General features: G+C 40.7%; 1 protein-coding gene across 11 annotated transcripts in view; it reads left to right on the top strand.

Annotated features, from left to right (window-relative positions):
* Positions 1-21,383, top strand: part of kiaa1217 (KIAA1217 ortholog) — a 124,072-nt gene that overhangs the window by 53,129 nt on the left and 49,560 nt on the right. For 10 of the 11 annotated variants that reach the window (XM_079602106.1, XM_079602108.1, XM_079602099.1 and 7 more), the window contains exon 2: positions 20,026-20,318. In XM_079602106.1, coding sequence (XP_079458232.1) covers positions 20,026-20,318 — 293 coding nt within the window. Of the gene's footprint in view, positions 1-17,858; positions 18,078-20,025; positions 20,319-21,383 lie in introns of those variants that run through there. The other variant, XM_079602107.1, reaches the window with a different exon arrangement.

The following is a 21,383-nucleotide window of genomic DNA, read 5'->3' on the forward strand; positions in this document are numbered from 1 at the left end:
AAAAAGGCAACCCACAACTTACATAAGCCTGACCTGCTTACTCGCTTGGCCTGTGTAGGGGTTTTTAAGGCCCTTTTTTATAGTTTGCCACATAAAGAAGGGAATGTTGGATGAATGGATGGTCTTTGTTTTTGCTCTTTTATGATCTGAATGGTCCAGAATGGTGATCTTACATCAGTCGTCCATGGTTTGTCTGTATGCTTGCTGTGAGATTGATTATCCCGTGAAGTAAAACGCAATTCCCTGTTGCGACATGGAATATCGAGAGTTTAAAGGCAAATCCTGAGGGACGGGGGTTATTATCCGCTTATTTGTTCAGTTTAACAGCTCGAGGTTGCTCGTTATCTTGCTTCTTCAAAAACGCATATGGAATAATGTACAGATGGCCGGTCGGTCATTATCGCAAAATTAATTATTCTGATGCAATGCAGTTGAATAAATACATGGAATTAAATATTGATACTATAGAGTAAATAGAGTTACTTTTTTATGTGAGAGGAGAGACTGTGGAGTCATAACTTGGTTGCCTAGGATGGTCATTATACCGTTTAGAAACAATATTTGACTGCAGAATACTGTCATTGACCAATCAGAATCAAGTATTCCAGAGAGCCAAATAATAAGCAACACATTATCAATGATCTTAAGCAATGATTAGTCATAGCTGAATAAACACAGTAGTTTTCAAAATGTGTCCTGGGATATGTTGCTGAGGCATCTGCAGTAAAGTGTTTTTAGCTTGGCACCATTTTCTGTAGTTGCTTTATTAATAAAGTTATGCTGACAAATGCTATACAAATACATTTGAGTTTCTATTCAATGTATTGTAATACTAATTAATTTTGGCTTTAGTACAATGACAAATTAATAACCTCATTTTTTTCAATTTAGGAAACAAGTTGACTTTATAATACGAAGCATTAAAAAGTTTGAAAACCACTGACTTAACACATTGAAATATACAGTCAGCGTTTTCTTTAAAATGCATCAAACCACAGTCTTCTGAGACCTATATGAAACCAGCCATGTGCCCTCCTCTCCGCACCGATCACATCCCCGCGGGGTAGTAATGCATGAGGAAGCCCATACTATTTTCCTCAGATTAGCCTGTAACCCACAGACACCCCATTGCCATGGGAACCACTGAGGCAATCAAGAGCAGATCACCTACAAATGGCACCAAGCTTGAAAGAGAGGCAGTGGATATTTCACTGAGGCTCATACTGTATCACTGCAGCCCAAGACAGATTTGACAAAAACTTTGGTGCATAACTCACCCTGCACCGTTTTGCTACGGATATGAATGATGCCTCAAAACATGCGTCTTGCTGAGTTAGAGGTGTGCTATTACTTTTATGTGATTGGACAGGAGTTTGGCCTAGCAAATGATGGATTTGTGGAAATATCCCATAGATGTACACATTGAAGGAGTCATCCATGGTATATCTATAGGCTAGTATATCATGGATGAGCTCTTTTGACTCTTTTGAGTAAGCAACCACCTAGCAACCACTCAGAACACCCTAGCAACCGCATAGCAGCATCCATAAAAAAGGCATAATGGTAGAACATTTTGGTAGCAACCAATGTTTTTGAAATAAGTCGCGTATGCTCAAAAAAGAGGCTGCGTTTATTTGAGAGAGAAAAAAGAGTAAAAAATGTATATTGTGAAATATTATTACAATTTAAAATGACTGTTTTCTATTTTAATATATTGTAAAAATTTACTTTATACCTGTGATGGCAAAGCTGGATTTTTAGTAGCAATTACTCTAGTCTTCGGTGACACATGATCTTTCAGAAATCTGATTTGGTGCTCAAGAAACCTTTCTTATTATTTCTTCATATCAACAATGTTGACAGCAGTTGATGCGTGATGCATTTTTTCAAGATTATTTGATGAACAGAAAGAACAGCATTTGCTTGCTGTAAAAATCCTTTTGTAACATTATAAATTTCTTTACTGTGACTTTTAATTTAATGCATCATTGCTGAATAAAAGTGTTAATTTCTTTAAAACAAACCTTACTGACCCCAACATTTTGAATATTATATTATATCATATTATATTAAACACCTATAAATACCAGCAAAAAGTTCTTGAAATCATTCCCTGTCTCCTCTAAGGAAACACTGAATGAGAAAAAAAGTCAGTTTTTCCATAATTTCTGAGGGTTTATGGAACATTCATATAATCCCTAAGAGTGTCCCCACTTTCATCTTATAATTACAGATTCATCAGCCATGTGCTTTTCATCCCAGCTGGACATAAGCGTGTGTGTGTGTGTGTGTGTGTGTGTGTGTGTGTGTGTGTGTGTGTGTGAGAGAGAGAGAGAGAGAGAGAGAGAGAGAGAGAGAGAGAGAGAGAAAGATAAAGAGAGAGTAAATGTTGAGTGGTTAATTATGTTTGGTCTTTAGTGAGTCTTTGGGTATTAAACTTGGCTAATCTTAATAAAAAAGGATGAAATCCCTCTAAAAGTCCGGACCTTTTTTCACGGTTTTGTCATCTCACTTTGTCTCTGTCTCTCTTTCTTTTTTCCCTCATTTATCTGCTCTAACCATATGCTAATGACGCCTTATCTTTCTCCGCTTTATCAGCTGTTAGCACGAATGTACAAAATTGCACTGCACGGATTGGTCTTAATTCAACAGATGAATTTTGTATGTCTGCATTGAGGGCAATTTCACTGGAAAAAGCTTACTGGCTGCTAGGAAGGATGCGATTTTCCATAAGGCCTATTTGGCTGTGGTTACACGATTATTCGTTTTCATGCGACTGGAATGTGTCTGGGCCGTAAATATGTTTGCAGGCAGTTGAATGAACTAGGTGAAGCTCGACATGCATGGATAGATTAATGCATCTGGCCAGTAACATCACTGTGAGACGCTGCAGAGAAGGAATCCAAATTCACTTTAAAGTAACATCTTTATTATCATCATGAACTCTGGTCTCTCTTTTGGTGCCAGAGCCTCTGATATGTTCTGATAAGTGAGTCTTGCTAGATGAAGTGGACTAAAGAAAGCCACTTTGGGTTTGTTTATGCAGTGACTAAACCTCCTCCTGTGGAAAATAACAGACTTGAGTTATGGCCAGACCAAGAAAATGTAGGGATGCATGATATATTGGTCCGTTAGACCAATTTTATTTTTGTAAATATTTGTTCTTAGTATTTTCATGTATGGTCTAATGTATATCCATTTTGTACATAAATATTGGGGAATGTTAAATATTTAATTATTCATGCTCATTTATTTTGGCATATTGTTAAAAATAGCATGGAATTTTAATATTGATATATGCAAGATGTTTTAATATATAACTTTAAAAAAGAATATAATTTTAATACCAGAAAAATCATATTTACTAATTGGTAATTTGTGTAATATTTATTTTATAAATAGTATGTACATAGGGGGCCGGACGCTTTAGATTCGAGCATTTGATTGGACAGAAGATGTGATGAGAATCTGAAGCGGAAGTTGTACGTTTGAATGCTTATATCTCCTAAATGCGAATTTTGTCATTGTTTTGGAATTGGAACACACCAGCTTATTCATAACCTTAAGGCTAACATATTCGTACTAAAAGCTTAAAAACTTAGATTTTCAGGGGGCCTTTAAAAATAAAGCTTCTACAATTATTCTTTGCAGCATTATTTCTTCTTTGTGGAACCCAAAATGTTTCTTCTGTTGTTCCATGCGTTAAGAACTTATTCATTTGTAATTGTAACCTTTAGTTTAGAGAACGCTGGATATAACTGTAACGTTGTGTGGTTGTTCCAAGGAAGTGCATGAAGTTGAGGAGTCAAACGAAACTCTCTTTTAATAAGCAATGTAAACACGCAATGGAATTACAGTAACAACTACACAATCACATTAACAAACAATATACGACAAAGGAACTAAGGAAACCATTCCCTTTTCCATCTGTTGTTCTTCAGATTTTCAGGTAGAGTTTAATAATGTGTTGTGATTTGACTCTGACAGGGGGGGATGATGGGAAAAAAGTTTCAGTATACGGCAGAACATCTTTCCCACACCTCTCTCTTGTCCACCCCATTCTTTTACACACGCTGCACTTGTCATTTCGCACGCTGAGAGCTTTTCCTGGCAGCTGCCGCATGCGTCGAGTGGAAATGCATCTTCTCCTCTCCTCCTTTCTGTCTGTTATTCTTCATCGGTAGTTTAAAATGGATGGAAGCAAACGCTTTATAGATTCACAATGGTGCAGATCAGCAGGAGCACAACAGATGCTTTGAAAGAGAAGAAGTGTGCTTGCAGTGTTTGTTTTGTTGCAGTAAATAGAGAAACACATGAACACAAAAACCTTTCAGCCTTCAAATCTCTTCTGGAAATGTCACTTTTGACTTTCGCTCAATTGGAGATTTGCTCCAGGGTTTGGGTGAGTCCACGGGTCTTCCGACATCTCTGTCTACGGGTCATGCAATATTCTCAATGTGCTTTGAATTGAAGGAAGAGGGAAAGCCTCAGGAAAATGTAAACAATAGAAGTAGCGACGGGACACATAGTGAGTCCTCCACCCCGACCACTGCCTGTTCCTCAGATGTTTTTCCTGCACTCCACCAGCCGTCCCCTTTCCACAAATGAAAGTTTACCGCCCGTCTTCCTCTTCCGAACTTAGCATTCAACAGTGGCCAACAACGAACGGTCACATGTTTTCCAATAACAGCCAATGTGACCTTGTCAAAGTGCACAAACCACTCATGTAATACAATAATGAAATCTATTCTTTTAAAATGATTGATAGAAACAGGGTTGCTTTGTTTAGATGTATTGTGGGAAATTGTGATTGTGTGAGTTTTGACTATACAGACTTTAGACTCAATCTGTTCTCCTTAGCTGGACTGGTGTGGTTCTTCATTAAGTGACATCAGGCATATGGCATTCATTACACACACCCAATGGCGCAGATGATTTTGGGAGCACGCACCCCATGAACACAGACACATATACAAAAACAAGCCCTGCAAGTAATTTTTCCCACCCAATTCATTCAGATGTTTGTTTGGGATCAGTATATTTTTTTTTAAAGAAATGAATACTTTTATTCAGCTAGAATGCATTAAATCGAAAAGGCATTTACAATGTTAAAGGGTTAGTTCACCCAAAAATGAAAATAATGTCATTAATGACTCACCCTCATGTCGTTCTAAGCCCGTAAGACCTCCGTTCATCTTCGGAACACAGTTTAAGATATTTTAGATTTAGTCCGAGAGCTTTCTGTCCCTCCATTGAAGCTGTATATACAGTATACTGTCCATGTCCATAAAGGTAATATAAACGTCATCAAAGTAGTCCATGTGACATCAGTGGGTTAGTTAGAAGTTTTTGAAGCATCGAAAATACTTTTTGGTCCAAAAATAACACAAAATAAGACTTTATTCAGCATTGTATTCTCTCCCGGGTCTGTTGTCAATCCTTCACAGTGACGCTGATGGCGTAAGACGCTGATGACGTGTTATCTGGTGCGCCCGAGCTTCGTTTATAGACTGAGGGAAACGCACGCTGTAAAAGTGTCTCATCCGCGACATGCACATTTACGCACCATTAAAAAAATGATATCCACGCAAACAATGTAGAATAGCTTGAATATAGCGTGCGTCTCCCTCAGACTGTAAACGAAGCTCGGGCGCACCAGATAACACGTCATCAGCGTCTTACGTCAGCAGCGTCACTGCGGAGTCCTGAACGCAGATTGACAACAGACCCGGGAGAGAATACAATGCTGAATAAAGTCTTATTTTGTGTTATTTTTGGACCAAAAAGTATTTTCGATGCTTCAAAAACTTCTAACTAACCCACTGATGTCACATGGACTACTTTGATGATGTTTTAATTACCTTTATGGACATGGACAGTATACTGTATATACAGCTTCAATGGAGGGACAGAAATCTCTCGGACTACATCTAAAATATCTTAATCTGTGTTCCGAAGATGAACGGAGGTCTTACGGGCTTAGAACGACATGAGGGTGAGTCATTAATGACATTATTTTCATTTTTGGGTGAACTAACCCTTTAAGAAAGACTATAAAAAAATTATATTAAAATGATTTCTGAAAGATCATGTGACACTGAAGACTGGAGTAATGGCTGCTGAAAAATCAGCTTAAAATAGAAAATAGTTAAATAACTGTCATAACATAGTCATTAGTAATTCTCTGATAATCTTCCTATTTACTGTAATGATGCCCATTATATATATATAAAAAAATAGTTATTTTGAGTTTGACCTTTTCAAGGAAATGGTAGATCCAGTTAACAAAACTGTCCTTGTGAACGATTCATTCACGAATCAAACTGCTGCTTCTCAAATTCAACCGGAGAGCATTATCAGTGATGAAAGATTCACTTTCAGTCTGTTTGTATGAATATATTGCTAATTTTATTTACTATTTTAAATTATATTAATGATATGTTTATGGTGTTTTGAGTGGCAGCGACCATTCAAAGCATCTCTGTGTTAAGTATGGATTGATCTCTATTCTGAGAAGATGCTGTTTGATGTCATAAACAAAATGATGCTTTGTGATGTAGTAAATGTGTGTTTTATAACTCCTAATCTTGTGATGATGTTGACATTTGCGTTAATCAGATTTGCATCACATGGGCATTAAGGGATGATGTGCGTCTGCTCTAGTGCTGTGACTTTCGGGACACTTAATCTGGATAGTGAGGAACTGGATCAGGGTTAAAAAGGACAGGAATCTGGATTGGGGACAGTGATCTTGAGCCTGTAGCGCTTGATCATTCTCGAACACTAATTTGACTTCATGCGTCAAGCTTTGACTGGCCTCAAATGTTTTTGTGTCACACAGACGCTGTCTTTTAGCCCTGTGCTCTTGTATATGAGTGTGTAGCCGGGGTCCTGCTGCATTACAGCACTGACATGCCTCAGTGCTGATGACATCGTTCAACTGGGAGGCGGCCTAGCAGGGGTGATGTCATAGACAGCGAATCAGATCATTTGCTGCAGCCTTCATCCATTAGAGAAATTAGTGTTTTGTATCTTTGCCCTCCATCCTTCTTGCATCCCATCTTTCTAACCTCACTGCTTACCTCCCATTTTGTATCTTTCCCTTCCTTTTTCTGTAATGCGATATTTTGTCCCCTAAACCAGTTTTTCCCAGCCTGATCTGCCTCTGGCCGGAACATAAATCTAATTCTGCCATTATAAGTTCATTTTTTCTCTGCATAATACTGTGGAATAGACACATCAAAGTTTTTAAACAGCTCATCAATTGTGTTATTCAACCATTTATGATATAATCCTAGTTTATGAGTGTCTGTGCAAAGCTGGAAGACATTTTGATGTGACATCTAAAGAAATCGCTTTGCCAGATGCATGTGCTTGTTGTAAACCTTATAAACACTTGAGGGCGCCAGAGTTGTAACAAGATAATTGACAATGTAGAAGTGCAGTTGCCTCAAAAAGTATTTAAACACTTAAAGGGATAGTTCGCCCAAAAAAAGGAACATTTTGTCATCATTTACTCACCCTCAAGTTGTTCCAAACCTGTATGAGTTTCTTACTTCTGTTGAACATAAATGATGACAATTCAAATTTTTGGGTGAACTGTCCCTTTAAGAAAATGGTCAGTGGCATTACTTTAAATATCAGTTTTCAAGAAACAATGCATTTTTTTAAATCGAAAGTTTGTCAGGTGTATATTGAGTATGTGAACTGTGTCATCCATTTAAAAAAAGACTATATAGGTATGTGTTTCCGTGGTCACATAAAGCCATGCTCACTTTCTCTCTGATTTCGTTTCCCTCAGTCATTAGTCACGACTGTTAAAAGCTGGTATGTTCTCTCTTGGAGTGTTTTTAAGGGTTTCTGACCACTGTCTTGGATGAAATCAGTGTGTTGGGATCTGTAATGCTGCTCTGTGTGGGAAACAGTTTCTGTAATCTGCAGGAATCGAAGCTGGAAAGACTTTGTGTACACATTGAGGAAATGAGAGGGAGACTTTGAGATGTTTTCATTTGGCCTGATGTTAATGACACACTAAAAACTTGATTTTTGAGATGAATAATGATGTGGGATTTGTGGGTTTATGCGTGTTTCTACACTATATACACTTTTAAAGCACATGAGTCTGTCCCCGTTGTTTTACCCCTGGACCATTTTTGTGTCATGTTGCGATAGCTCTCAGATTCTGCAGACTTCTTCCCTTATACTTTGTTCTTTCTGTTTATCCAGCACATACTTTAAAGGTCACTTTAGAGCCAGGGGTGTGATGAAGGTGTGACAGCGGGTGTAGTGCTATGGGCCAAATTGGTCATCGCTTACTCACCCCATGACTTATGACCTCCGTGACTTTCTATCTTCACGAAGCAAATGTTATAAAGAATGTTCACTGCTCTTTTTTAATGTATTTTAATGTACTTGTAAAATTGTGTTATTTTTCCCATCTGAAGAATATGCATTAATAATAATAATTAATAATTGAGGATATTCTATTTATGCATTCAGTCAACCAACAAATAACACTGAACAATTAAATTATAATCATCGTCATTATTTTAAAATTCCATTCCTTTTACCATTATAATTATTTATTATTGTTTGGTATCATGTTCAAATGACCACAAATTGCATACTGCACATTATTCTATAGTAAAAGTGTACAGTTTGAATAAAGAAGCTTCTGAGGCCCACAGCATTTACCTAAACATCGAGATGTGACCATGCGGGACGGTACCAGTTTAATGAAGAGCGTGAGACGGTGAGGTGCAGTCATGTCTGAATAAGAGCACTGACATTTGAAGCTGCTTATCTAGCTTTATAGCAGCGAAAGGATTCTAATCACATTTTAATAAAGCCGTTTCATCGCTGTTTTATTAAAACATAAATTGTAATTTGGCAAAGCCCATGAACAAAAAAAAAAAAAAAAAAAAAACTGTGATAAGACTGATGTGTGTGCCTGTGTTCACTAGACTGAATTCCGTACATTATTGTCTATATCTCTGGTCAGACAGACAGCTGTATCCCTGCCAGGACAGACTCCTGTTAAATCTCAACTGATAGATAGACAGAATGACTCTGGTTGCTTTCTACAGTATGCCTATGATGTAGCACTTCCTACTTTATCTTCTTTATTCTTCCTGTCTTCTCTTTTTCTGTCTGTATCTCTCTAACACACACACACACACTCACACACACACACACACACACACACACACACACACACACACACACACACACTCCTTGGGATGTCTCTTCTCCAGCTGTGCGAGGAATGATCCATGAGTTCATTCTGCCAAATATAATCAAGATGCAATTCTCACAGCAGTGTGTGTGTGTGTGTGTGTGTGTGTGTGTGTGTGTGTGTGTGTGTGTGTGTGTGTGTGTGTGTGTGTGTGTGTGTGTGTGTGTGCGCGTGTGTATTTCCCTCATCTCATCTCCTCATGGTGCCGCAAGCCCCTCTGTTGGCAGGGCGACCGTTGACACGGAGACAAACACACAGCCGAGAGCTCCTTTATTCACTTTATTAAGGGAAAGGGTCAGTCGTGGCCAACTGCGCAGTAACTCACACACTCAAACTGTCATGTAATGCACATGTGGAAACAAAACCCTAAAACTACACAATACATTAAACCGTGTACCATAATTTAGAACAAAAACTATTCAGAATACACTGCCATTTCTCAGTATCAAGAAACTTAATTAGTGTGCATCACTTTGTAATAGAGTTCCCTCGTCCCACACAACACTGAATTATGACAGACAAAGGGAGATAGATAGATAGATAGATAGATAGATAGATAGATAGATAGATAGATAGATAGATAGATAGATAGATAGATAGATAGATAGATAGATAGATAGATAGATAGATAGATAGATAGATAGATAGATAGATAGATAGATAGATAGATAGATAGATAGATAGATAGATAGACAACTTTTGAGTGGTAGATGTTCTTGGTGACATTTTTATCTCTTGTACCCTTTTTAGAGTTAGGATTTTTAGGCTTATACAAATAAGGGCACTGCAGTAAAGTGGATGAATAAGACCATAATCTGATAACTCTGACTGAACTCTGACACTGTTATCCGGTTCTACTCTTCTGCTGGCAGATCAGAAGAGCACTTCCACTGTAAACAGACACTGGAGGCTGAAAGCTGAACTCTTCCTGTGAGAGAGGCACACTTTTCACCATCACAGCATCACAAACTTCTTTATTTACAGTAGAAAGCTCTTTTAAATAAACCAGGACTCTCGCCTGCACACATGCAGGAACTAAAGCACTAACACACTTTCTTTACTCCACACCTGTTTTACAGACGCCTATAAATGTGTGTGTATGTGAAAAGTTCTGCAGATCGTAAACTTTCAGCAGGAAAAACATCTGCTCTCTTTTACTGCACACTTTGCTCTAGTGGTCGACTGGTTATAATCCCAACATACAATATAAAGAACGCAAAAAATCCAAAATTGCTGAATGTAATAGTTATTCAAAAATAACAAAAAAATATTTTTTATTCTAATTAACTAGTTATTAATTTATTGGCAGATTATTTTGAAATAGTTAGATATAATAAAGGGAATTGAAAAATAATAGCTAATATATCAGTCTAGCTCTACTTTAATCGGATGTATGTATGTGGTATGCCTGTATGTGTGTGTATGAATGTATATGTACGTGTATTAGAGTAAATGTGTATGTATTAGTATATATATATGTGAAAATTGAAAATGTTCTGTTGATTTCCCAAGGAATTAGTCAGTGTCTCCTGCCTTGGGCTTGCTGCTGGCTGAGGGAACGAGATCATCTATGAGAACTTGCTTGAACAGAGCGAGTCAGATTTAATCTGGATTACAAATTGATGAAGGAGATAAAAACAGATTCCGCCTGGAGGCTCAGTGAATTCTTTGTATTGTCTTAAGGGTTTATCAGTCTCATTACCTGAACATGCTGCCATTGTGATCAGGCACACAGAAGAGGCACACCCGTATCACATTATCGTATGTTTTTATGCTTTTATTATCCGATTTAAGTCAATTATTCAAGTGAAAGAAGAAGCTGAAGATGAGCAGTACTTCTTGCCACCCTACACCTGACACTCATCCTAAAATTTTGACAGTGATCGACAGTTGAAATCCATCACCCGGAAAGCCTCAGGGTTTTTGAGGATCTTAATTAGAAAGTAAATAATATGTAAAGAGAGAGAGAGTGTAGTGTGTGTGTGTGTGTGTGTGTGTGTGTGTGTGTGTGCGTGTGTGTGTGTGTGTGTGTGTGTGTGTGTGTGTGTGTGTGTGTGTGTGTGTGTGTGTGTGTGTGTGTGTGTGTGTGTGTGTGTGTGTGTGTGTGTGTGTGTGTGTGTGTGTGTGTGTGATTAGCACCACCAAATGGAATTGGAATTGCAAAAATAACGATTGTTTCCAAACGTTTCCTCATCACCTCTCATGTCTTCCATTGGTCAGTCAACATGATAGCCCCGCCCCAAACTAATGCCATTGGTTGATGCAGTGTAGCTAAGTTGTGTTGGTTTGGATACTCAAACAAATGTTTTGATGACAGTCACAGTGTTTACACTTAAACAATAAGTTTTAATAAAAAAATTACAATTTCACATTTTAACAAGTCAACATTAGCTTGGTTTTACCTTATTAAACATACTTTTTGAACACAAATTAATAGTAGGATGATCGTATTATGTGAATTTCGCTTTGTGTGTGTGTGTGTGTGTTTTGTAAAATTGTGTGTAAGATTCATTTATCTTATTAAATGACACTATCGTCCCTTAGTCAGTAACTGTCTGCAGTAATGCAATATCCCCAGCCACACAAAAGAGCACTGTCCAGCCAGAAAGAGAGATAGTGGATGGAGAGAGATGTACATTGTTTTTAGAGAGAGGAGATGAAAGTTCATGAGTGGGAGCACAGATACACATTCCTCCATAAATCCATTACTGAGCACAACCCTACACCACTGACCCCAAACGCACCAGGATACACACACATCTCCTAACTTAAGACGCATGCCCTGTTCGGGTTACAGCCGAATGTCAGGCCACTGTGTCCTGTGACCAGGAATTGCAAGTTACGGGAGGTGAAGAAGAAGACTGGAAGAGAAATAAAGAGTGTTTTTACAGGGGAAAGAGAGAGGGATGTGGTTAAATTTCCTCAGCATTGTTCAATGTGAGTTTTTTTTTTATCGGAAGAGAAGTACTGTGTGGTTTGGGAGATGAGAATTGTGCTGTTTTGGCTTGTGGTTCAGGGAAAGTAAGCAGTGGGAATATGTGTGATTAGGAAGAGCTTAATCAACATATTGCAGAAGGTCACTGGTGCTTTGGCATGAGAGGTGCTAATGTTGATTATGGCTGGCTCTACGGATTTATTATGGCTGGTTTGATCAGTTGGTGGGTATTTGCGCATGTAATAGCTGGACAATTTTAATAGATTTAATGGGTTGGCTTTGGCTTTTGAAATGGAAGTATGACTAGAAGTGTTTGGTTTACGTCCTGCACTGAGATATTCTATGGAACGGGTACCTATTTAGAATACGTTATTTATGATTAAGTGTTAATAAATTGCATTGTAGCATCTCAAGCTGAATATATATGTTGTGTTTTCTTCTTCCTTAAGCTTTTGAGCTAAATCCACCAAATCTGGCATACACTGGTCTGACTCATGTTGATATTTCTTTTCTAATTGGCCAAAATTCCCCTTGCTCAAAATGGGACTCCAACTGTCAAACGTTTTAAATGTAAAGTCATTTTACACCCAGTAACATGTTAGTAACATGCGATAGCATGCTATCAACACTACATGCTAACAATGCCTAGCAAGATTCTCAAACATGCTAGCAAGTAGTAACATGTAAAAACATAAATGGCCTTAAAACAAAACTCAACTTTATCATTTAGTTTATTTTAATATATTGTGAGATATAATTATACTGCAGTATATTTAGAAAGATATACGGTTTCACAGTTTAAAGTCACAATGAAATCAAATTTGAAGTTTTTAGCTTTTAGTATTAATATGTTACTGTTATCTATAAGCTAGTGAGCTCCAAAACAATGACTAAATTCGCATTTTGAAGATATAAGCATTCGAAACTTACAGTCTCTGCACTTCTGCCAATATGGATCAATGATTTTGATGACATCACGCTTCTCATCATGTTCTGTCCAATCAAATGCTCTCTAGAATCTATAGTGTCCCTCCTCCAAATATAGGCTATACACTTTAACTTGTCAGAGTTCACCTTTAAAGAAAAGTATTGGAAAAGTTAATTTCTTTATAAAGAGAAAAATATGATGCTAACATGGTTGACACATAACCTGGGGAAACAGCTCCAAGTCTTTTTAATTACACATTATGTCAACGAAAATCGGTCTACCCTGACATAAGGAATATTTAGCAAAAAACAACAATAAAAGATGTACAAGAACGTACAAGAGTTTCTTTCCTTTCCATGTGTTATGCATTAGCTTTCTGTCTGTCTGAGCTGACTGAACTATTATGAATTACTCACTGTATGTGTTCACACAGAGACACAAATATTCTTATGTCTTTTTGATAAAATGACAGGCTTGAATAGGATTGTAGAAGATATATGAAACGTTTTAAAATACCCTTCATTGAATAATCTACTTGCCGTGGAGCAGCCGCCCCCATTCAGCTGTTGGAGGATTACAGTTCTCCCAATTGTCACGGGTATGGTGCGGATGAAGACAGGCAGACGGGTACAATACTCCAAAACAAACTTTTACTAGAATAAACTTACAAAAAGCTGGTACAGGCTGAAGGGTAACACTCACACACAGTAACATAACCAAACATTGACCGACCACTGAAAGGTGAAAGACAGGAACTTAAATACACAGATGATAACGAGTGACGACAGGTGATGATGATGAACAATGACTAATTAACTAAACACAGGTGACAGAACTGAACTAATGAAGATGAAGAAAACAGAAAGTCCATGATAAACGTGACATAACGCCCCCCTTCAACAAGGCGCGACCTCGCGCCGTAGAACAACAAAGGGGTGGGGGGGTGGGCGCCCTGGAGGCTGATGAAGGGGTGGCCGATCTGGAGCAGGAAGCCTCCAGGGCGGAGCAGGACGTGCAGGCGGCCAGGGCGGAGCAGGACGTGCAGGCGGCCAGGGCGGAGCAGGACGTGCAGGCGGCCAGGGCGGAGCAGGACGTGCAGGCGGCCAAGGCGGTGTGGACCCTTCGGGCGGCCATGGCGGTGTGGACCCTTCGGGCGGCCATGGCGGTGTGGACCCTTCGGGCGGCCATGGCGGTGTGGACCCTTCGGGCGGCCATGGCGGTGTGGACCCTTCGGACGGCCATGGCGGCGAGGACCCTTCGGGCGGCCATGGCGGCGAGGACCCTTTGGTCGGCCATGGCGGCGAGGACCCTTCGGGCGGCCATGGCGGCGAGGACCCTTCGGGCGGCCATGGCGGCGAGGACCCTTCGGGCGGCCATGGCGGTGAGGACCCTTCGGGCGGCCATGGGAACCGTGTCGGAAGGGCCTCCACGATCCCCTCAGAGGACTTATTGCCCCCCCCCAAAATTTTCTTGGGGAGGTCAGCACTGGACTGGACCAGCGGCGAAGAGGGCTCTGAGCTGACCGGGGCCAGCGGCGAAGGCGGTCCTGGGCTGGACGGGACCAGCGGCGAAGGCACTGGGCTGGACGGGACCAGCGGCGAAGGCTCTGGGCTGGACGGGACCAGCGGTGCAGGAAGCTCTGGGCTGGACGGGACCAGCGGTGCAGGAAGCTCTGGGCTGGACGGGACCAGCGGTGCAGGAAGCTCTGGGCTGGACGGGACCAGCGGTGCAGGAAGCTCTGGGCTGGACGGGACCAGCGGTGCAGGAAGCTCTGGGCTGGACGGGACCAGCGGTGCAGGAAGCTCTGGGCTGGACGGGACCAGCGGTGCAGGAAGCTCTGGGCTGGACGGGACCAGCGGTGCAGGAAGCTCTGGGCTGGACGGGACCAGCGGTGCAGGAAGCTCTGGGCTGGACGGGACCAGCGGTGCAGGAAGCTCTGGGCTGGACGGGACGAGCGGTGCAGGAAGCTCTGGGCTGGACGGGACCAGCGGTGCAGGAAGCTCTGGGCTGGACGGGACCAGCGGTGCAGGAAGCTCTGGGCTGGACGGGACCAGCGGTGCAGGAAGCTCTGGGCTGGACGGGACCAGCGGTGCAGGAAGCTCTGGGCTGGACGGGACCAGCGGTGCAGGAAGCTCTGGGCTGGACGGGACCAGCGGTGCAGGAAGCTCTGGGCTGGACGGGACCAGCGGTGCAGGAAGCTCTGGGCTGGACGGGACCAGCGGTGCAGGAAGCTCTGGGCTGGACGGGACCAGCGGTGCAGGAAGCTCTGGGCTGGACGGGACCAGCGGTGCAGGAAGCTCTGGGCTGGACGGGACCAGCGGTGCAGGAAGCTCTGGGCTGGACGGGACCAGCGGTGCAGGAAGCTCTGGGCTGGACGGGACCAGCGGTGCAGGAAGCTCTGGGCTGGACGGGACCAGCGGTGCAGGAAGCTCTGGGCTGGACGGGACCAGCGGTGCAGGAAGCTCTGGGCTGGACGGGACCAGCGGTGCAGGAAGCTCTGGGCTGGACGGGACCAGCGGTGCAGGAAGCTCTGGGCTGGACGGGACCAGCGGTGCAGGAAGCTCTGGGCTGGACGGGACCAGCGGTGCAGGAAGCTCTGGAGTTGGAGTGGGGCTGGTGGCATCATCGACGGTGAAGGATGATCCGTTATTCCATAATACCCACTCCACATAGGCAGCAAAGTTCTCCCGAGGCCCATCTCCGGGCAGGCGTGCTTTGGCCTCAGCGTTGAGGCCTGCCCGGAAGAACATACAGAGGCTGATATCATCGTAATGTACCAAAGGTACCAAGTCCAAATACCTCTGTGTGTGGGCCTCGAGAGACTGATCCTCCTGGGAAAGGAGAAGGATCTGGACGGCTGGAAGATCCATACTGTCTTGGTCGGTCAATCTGTCACGGGTATGGTGCGGATGAAGACAGGCAGACGGGTACAATACTCCAAAACAAACTTTTACTAGAATAAACTTACAAAAAGCTGGTACAGGCTGAAGGGTAACACTCACACACAGTAACATAACCAAACATTGACCGACCACTGAAAGGTGAAAGACAGGAACTTAAATACACAGATGATAACGAGTGACGACAGGTGATGATGATGAACAATGACTAATTAACTAAACACAGGTGACAGAACTGAACTAATGAAGATGAAGAAAACAGAAAGTCCATGATAAACGTGACACCAATCACTTCACATTAGACACACTGTGTCAGGAAAGAAATGCTCTTCAAAACAGTAGTATTTGACTTTTATAGCCAGCAACAGGAAACACCACGAATGGGGAACAAGAGCGCAACTGTTGCACTTTTAAACCAATAAGGGCACAAAAAAAGTTTTCTTTAGAAAAAATAATAATACAGATGTTAGATAAACTGTTACATATAATACAATTATCATAGCATGAAAAGTAGAAGTTTTTAAGCAAATGAAAAATCTGTAATCTGTAACTTTTCAACCCTGTTGCCAAATTAATTTTTGTAAAAATTTAAAACCATTTTTTCCCTGTGATTTATAAGAAATATTTTATAAATTAAAGTATTCCAATTACCAGTAAAGAGCATTTGATGGCACATTATTTTGTACTGATGATCAATAACAAAATTTAGGCTCAAAATGTGACCCTGTTACACCCTGTGAATTAAAAATATTTTATTTAATTGTATGTTTTTTTCTGGACTTTTTTTCTGTCTATTTCTAAAAATGACACAGTCATGCAAATCTTGGTTTTAAACCATATTCAGCTGATCACATTTTGGTAACAGGGCTGCACAAATTGCAACAATAAAAGACGTACAAGAGCGTACAAGAGTTTCTTTCCTTTCCGTGTGTTATGCATTATCAGTCTGTCTGTCTGAGCTGACTGAACTATTATGAATTACTCACTGTATGTGTTCACATAGAGACACAAATATTCTTATGTCTTTTTGATAAAATGACAGGCTTGAATAGGTTTATAGAAGATGTATTAAACGTTTTAAAATACCCTTCATTGAATAATACTTGCCGTGGAGCAGCCTAATCTGTAACTTTTCAACCCTGTTGCCAAATTTATTTTTGGAAAAATTTAAGACCATTTTTTTCCCTGTGATTTATAAGAAATATTTTCTAAATTAAAGTATTTCAATAACCAGTAAAGAGCATTTGATGGCACGTTATTTTGTACTGATCAATAACTAAATTTAGGCTCAAAATGTGACCCTGTTACTTGTAACCCATGTGAATTAAAAATATTTGATTTAATTGTATGTTTTTTTCTGGACTCTTCTTTCTGTCTATTTCTAAAAAATGACACAGTCATGCAAATATTGGTTTTAAACCATATTCAGCTGATCACATTTTGGTAACAGGGTTGCACAAATTGCAAACCTGGAACACAATAAAAAAAGAAACGCCTAAGACGTCATAGAAAATTTAGTTTAACTTCCTGACACCATTTTCTAAAGGGCTTCCTTTCACTGACATCTTGTTGAAAAACAACAAAAGATTGTCTTGTTTTCTTACCTTATTAAAAAGTGTCAGTATATAGAAAATATAGACAAATAGGTTAACATATAGAAAGTAAATTATAATAAAAATGCAATTGAGAGAAGGAGAGAGGAAGTAAGGATCTAGCACCTGTTGGCGAGGGCCCCTTGCTAAGCTTTACATGGGAACGTTAACGTCACCGTCACCTTTTTAGGTCTGGGAATGAGGACATACACACACACACACACACACACACACTCCCACACACTCAGCAATGCAGCGGGCTGTTTTCAATTGACAAGTTTCTAGAGTTGATCACGAGTGCTGAGAGTAATCCCGACTCCATTAAAGTAAACTGCTAAAGCGTCTTTCACTCATGTGAAAGGCTGTGGAATCTGGCCAACAGCTGTTCTCTACAGACAGACTCTCAAATGCAGTGTCTATAGGGTCATTGTATTGGAGAGCATGGCAGAACTTGGAGAAGAGAATAGGAAAGACTTGCCTGGGGAAGGTAAGGGCTGCGTGACACTAATCTAGACGTGATAAAAGCAAGGTTGCAATAACAGGGTTGAATGTTTGCTGTATGAAACAGGATTTCTTGATTTTCTTGTTGACTTACTTTTAGAGTGTGTGTGTGTGTGTGTGTGTGTGTGTGTGTGTGTGTGTGTGTGTGTGTGTGTGTGTGTGTGTGTGTGTGTGTGTGTGTGTGTGTGTGTGTGTGTGGCTTAACAGTTATAAATAGACTTGATAGATTGCTATCCTATGACACTAGGGGTACGGGGGAGGAGGATGGGCTTCAGGACTTCTCAGCCTTACACTCTTACACTTAATATTCAGTAATATTAATGATTTGACTGCATTGACACTATTGGATGAGAACAAAACTTGAACTGGATTGAGCTGGATGATGACACCACCTTTTTTCAGCAGAGCTGCTTTATAGTTGATATGATTTTTTTTTCACAATTAACTAATTTTTTATTGAACTGAACTGAATCAATATTGTGATTTGAAGTGAATAACGACACTATTTTCTTATCTGAACTGAACTCATTTCATATTTGATTAACTTTACACCGTTATTGAACTGAACTGAATCAACACTGATCTGACTTCAGGGTGAATAATGGCAGACTTTTTTTTGAGCTGCTTTAAGCAGAATTTAATTCTGTTTGCATCATCGATCATTATTTTCCAAATTATCAATGTAAATCTGTATTGTATAAAGCACTATATAAACAAAGGCAAAGCTGAGTTGACTTGACAATTATATATATTTATTCAACTTTTGATGGGCTTTTTTAGACAACACAACCTATTTCAAGATTTGCGTTCTCGAGCCACCTGGCACTGTTGTTGTGCGAATGAGCGGGCCGGAGCACGTTAAGAGTTTTCTGTTAGAACGGGGTCATGTTAGCGGCCCCTAAGTTAATAACTAATGATCTTTGCAACGGAAGTGAATCAATCAAAACTAACTTTAGCTGGACATTAACTTTATTCTAGAGCTACTGTAAAGCCAAAACAATCTCTGTTACTTTAATTTCCTAGTATCACTGTAAAGCTGCTTTGAAACAATATATATTGTTAAAAGCGCTAAATGAAAGTGACTTGACTTGACAACAGGAGTACTTTGGAGAGTGACTGTTTCTCACCTATAGAGAAAACAATGAATCTCTTGGGGCTATATATCTCAAAATCAGTGTAAGTACTCATTATTAAGAAAAAATTGCCCATGTTAGGTACAAACATATGTGCCAGTTTCACAGAAGAAGGCAATACATCAGAGAGACAGGTCATTCCCAACAGTAGCTTTGCTGACACAGTCTTTTCTCCTCTGCACTTCTGCAATTCTTTTAGCGGCCGTTACTCTGTAAAAACACTAAACATGACTGAATGTGTTTGTGTTACTTTAGCATTCAATTTTATAAGAAAGTGTTATATAAACAGTACATTTACCTGTTTCAAATGATATTTGACTTGTAAATGACTTGTGGGTGTGTGTCACATTTGATAGTAAACAATTAATGCTAGCATGCTGTTCACATAGCTTTGTTAGAACATGTTGGCTTCTTTCGGTTTTTGGAAACTTTAGCTTGGGGATGATCAACCTGACAGCTTTATTTAATAAATCACACTGTCCTGCCCTGTCCTGACAGCACTCCTTGAGAATCATCTGTCTGTCATATGTAAAAGTTTATTTAGCCTGTGTGTGTGTGTGTGTGTGTGTGTGTGTGTGTGTGTGTGTGTGTGTGTGTGTGTGTGTGTGTGTGTGTGTGTGTGTGTGTGTGTGTGTGTGTGTGTGTGTGTGTGTGTGTGTGTGTGTGTGTGTGTGTGTGTGTGTGTGTGTGTGTGCATGCATATTTATGTAACACCCATATGTAAAGATAAGGTCCACAAAAAAAAAACAATTCTCATATATTTCGCTAATCATTACATTTCATCTCTTTTTTTTCTCCCAGAGCCTCTGAAGGGTAATCTAAAGGTGACTTCCAGTGAAGACGCAGAGCACCTGACCCGTAAACAGCAGGTTGTCTCCACTAACAGCCCTGGTTTCCGCTGCGAACCCAAATCCGCCCGGGCAGGGGCTCCACGCAGACACACTGTGGGCGGAGCGCGCAGCTCACGGGAGATCCTGGCCATGCAGCCCTCAGATATGGACAAAAAACGAGAGGCCTTTTTGGAACATCTGAAGCAGAAGTACCCACACCACGCCTCCGCCATCATGGGCCATCAAGAAAGACTACGAGAACAGGTGAAGACCACCGTCGATACTGTTTGTCGTGACACTGTCGGCTCCAGAAGCCCAGACTTTGTTCACTAATGTATCGGATTTAGAGATGAAGTAGATGTGGGGAAAAATGAAAATAGGTGTATTTAACATCATAAACAATGTTGAATGACAGATGAATGACAGCCCTGGGCTAAATCTCATTTTCTAACATTTGTTTGTCATAATAGCCACTTATGCAATACTCTTTACAGAAAATTGAAGGCTAATAAAACGCCAACTCAAAATGACATGCATTTAAAATCAAGTAAAAGTTTGAGCCACTTTATAGCTTGCTAGTACCGGGTTGGACGTGCTTTTGCCTTCAAAACTGCCTTAATTCTTTGTCGCATAGATCCAACAAGGTGCTGGTAACATTCCTCAGATATTTTGGTCTATAATGACATGATAGCATCACGCAGTTGCTACAGATTTGTTGGCTGCACATCCATGATGTGAATCTCCCATTCCACCACATCCCCAAGGTGCTCTATTGGATTGAGATCTGGTGACTGTGGAGGCTATTTGAGTATAGTGAACTCACAAAAGATGATTTGAGCTTTGTGAAATGGCGCGTTATCCTGCTGGAAGTAGCCATCAGAAGGAGGGTACACTGTGGTCAAGGGGCCTAAAGTGTGCCAAGAAAATATGCCCCACACCATTACACCACCAGCCTGAACCATTGATACAAAGCAGGATGGATCCATGTTTTCATGTCATCCAAATTCTGACCGTACCATCTGAATGTCGCAACAGAAATCGAGACTCATCAGACCAGATAACATTTTTCCAATGCTCTATTGTCCAGTTTTGGTGAGCCCGTGCGAATTGTAGCCTCAGTTTCCTGTTCTTAGCTGACAGGGGTGGCACCGGTGTGTGTTCTTCTGCTGTAGACCGTCTGCTTCAAGGTTTGACGTGTTGTGCGTTCCTACCACGAACCAGTCTGGCCATTCTCCTCTGACCTCTGGCATCAACAAGGCATTTTCAACCACAGAACGGCCGCTCACTGGATATTTTCTCTTTTCGGATCATTCTCTGTAAACCTAGAGA

The sequence above is a fragment of the Phoxinus phoxinus genome (assembly GCF_949152265.1).
Source record: "Phoxinus phoxinus genome assembly, chromosome: 24".
Taxonomy (NCBI): Eukaryota; Metazoa; Chordata; class Actinopteri; order Cypriniformes; family Leuciscidae; genus Phoxinus; species Phoxinus phoxinus.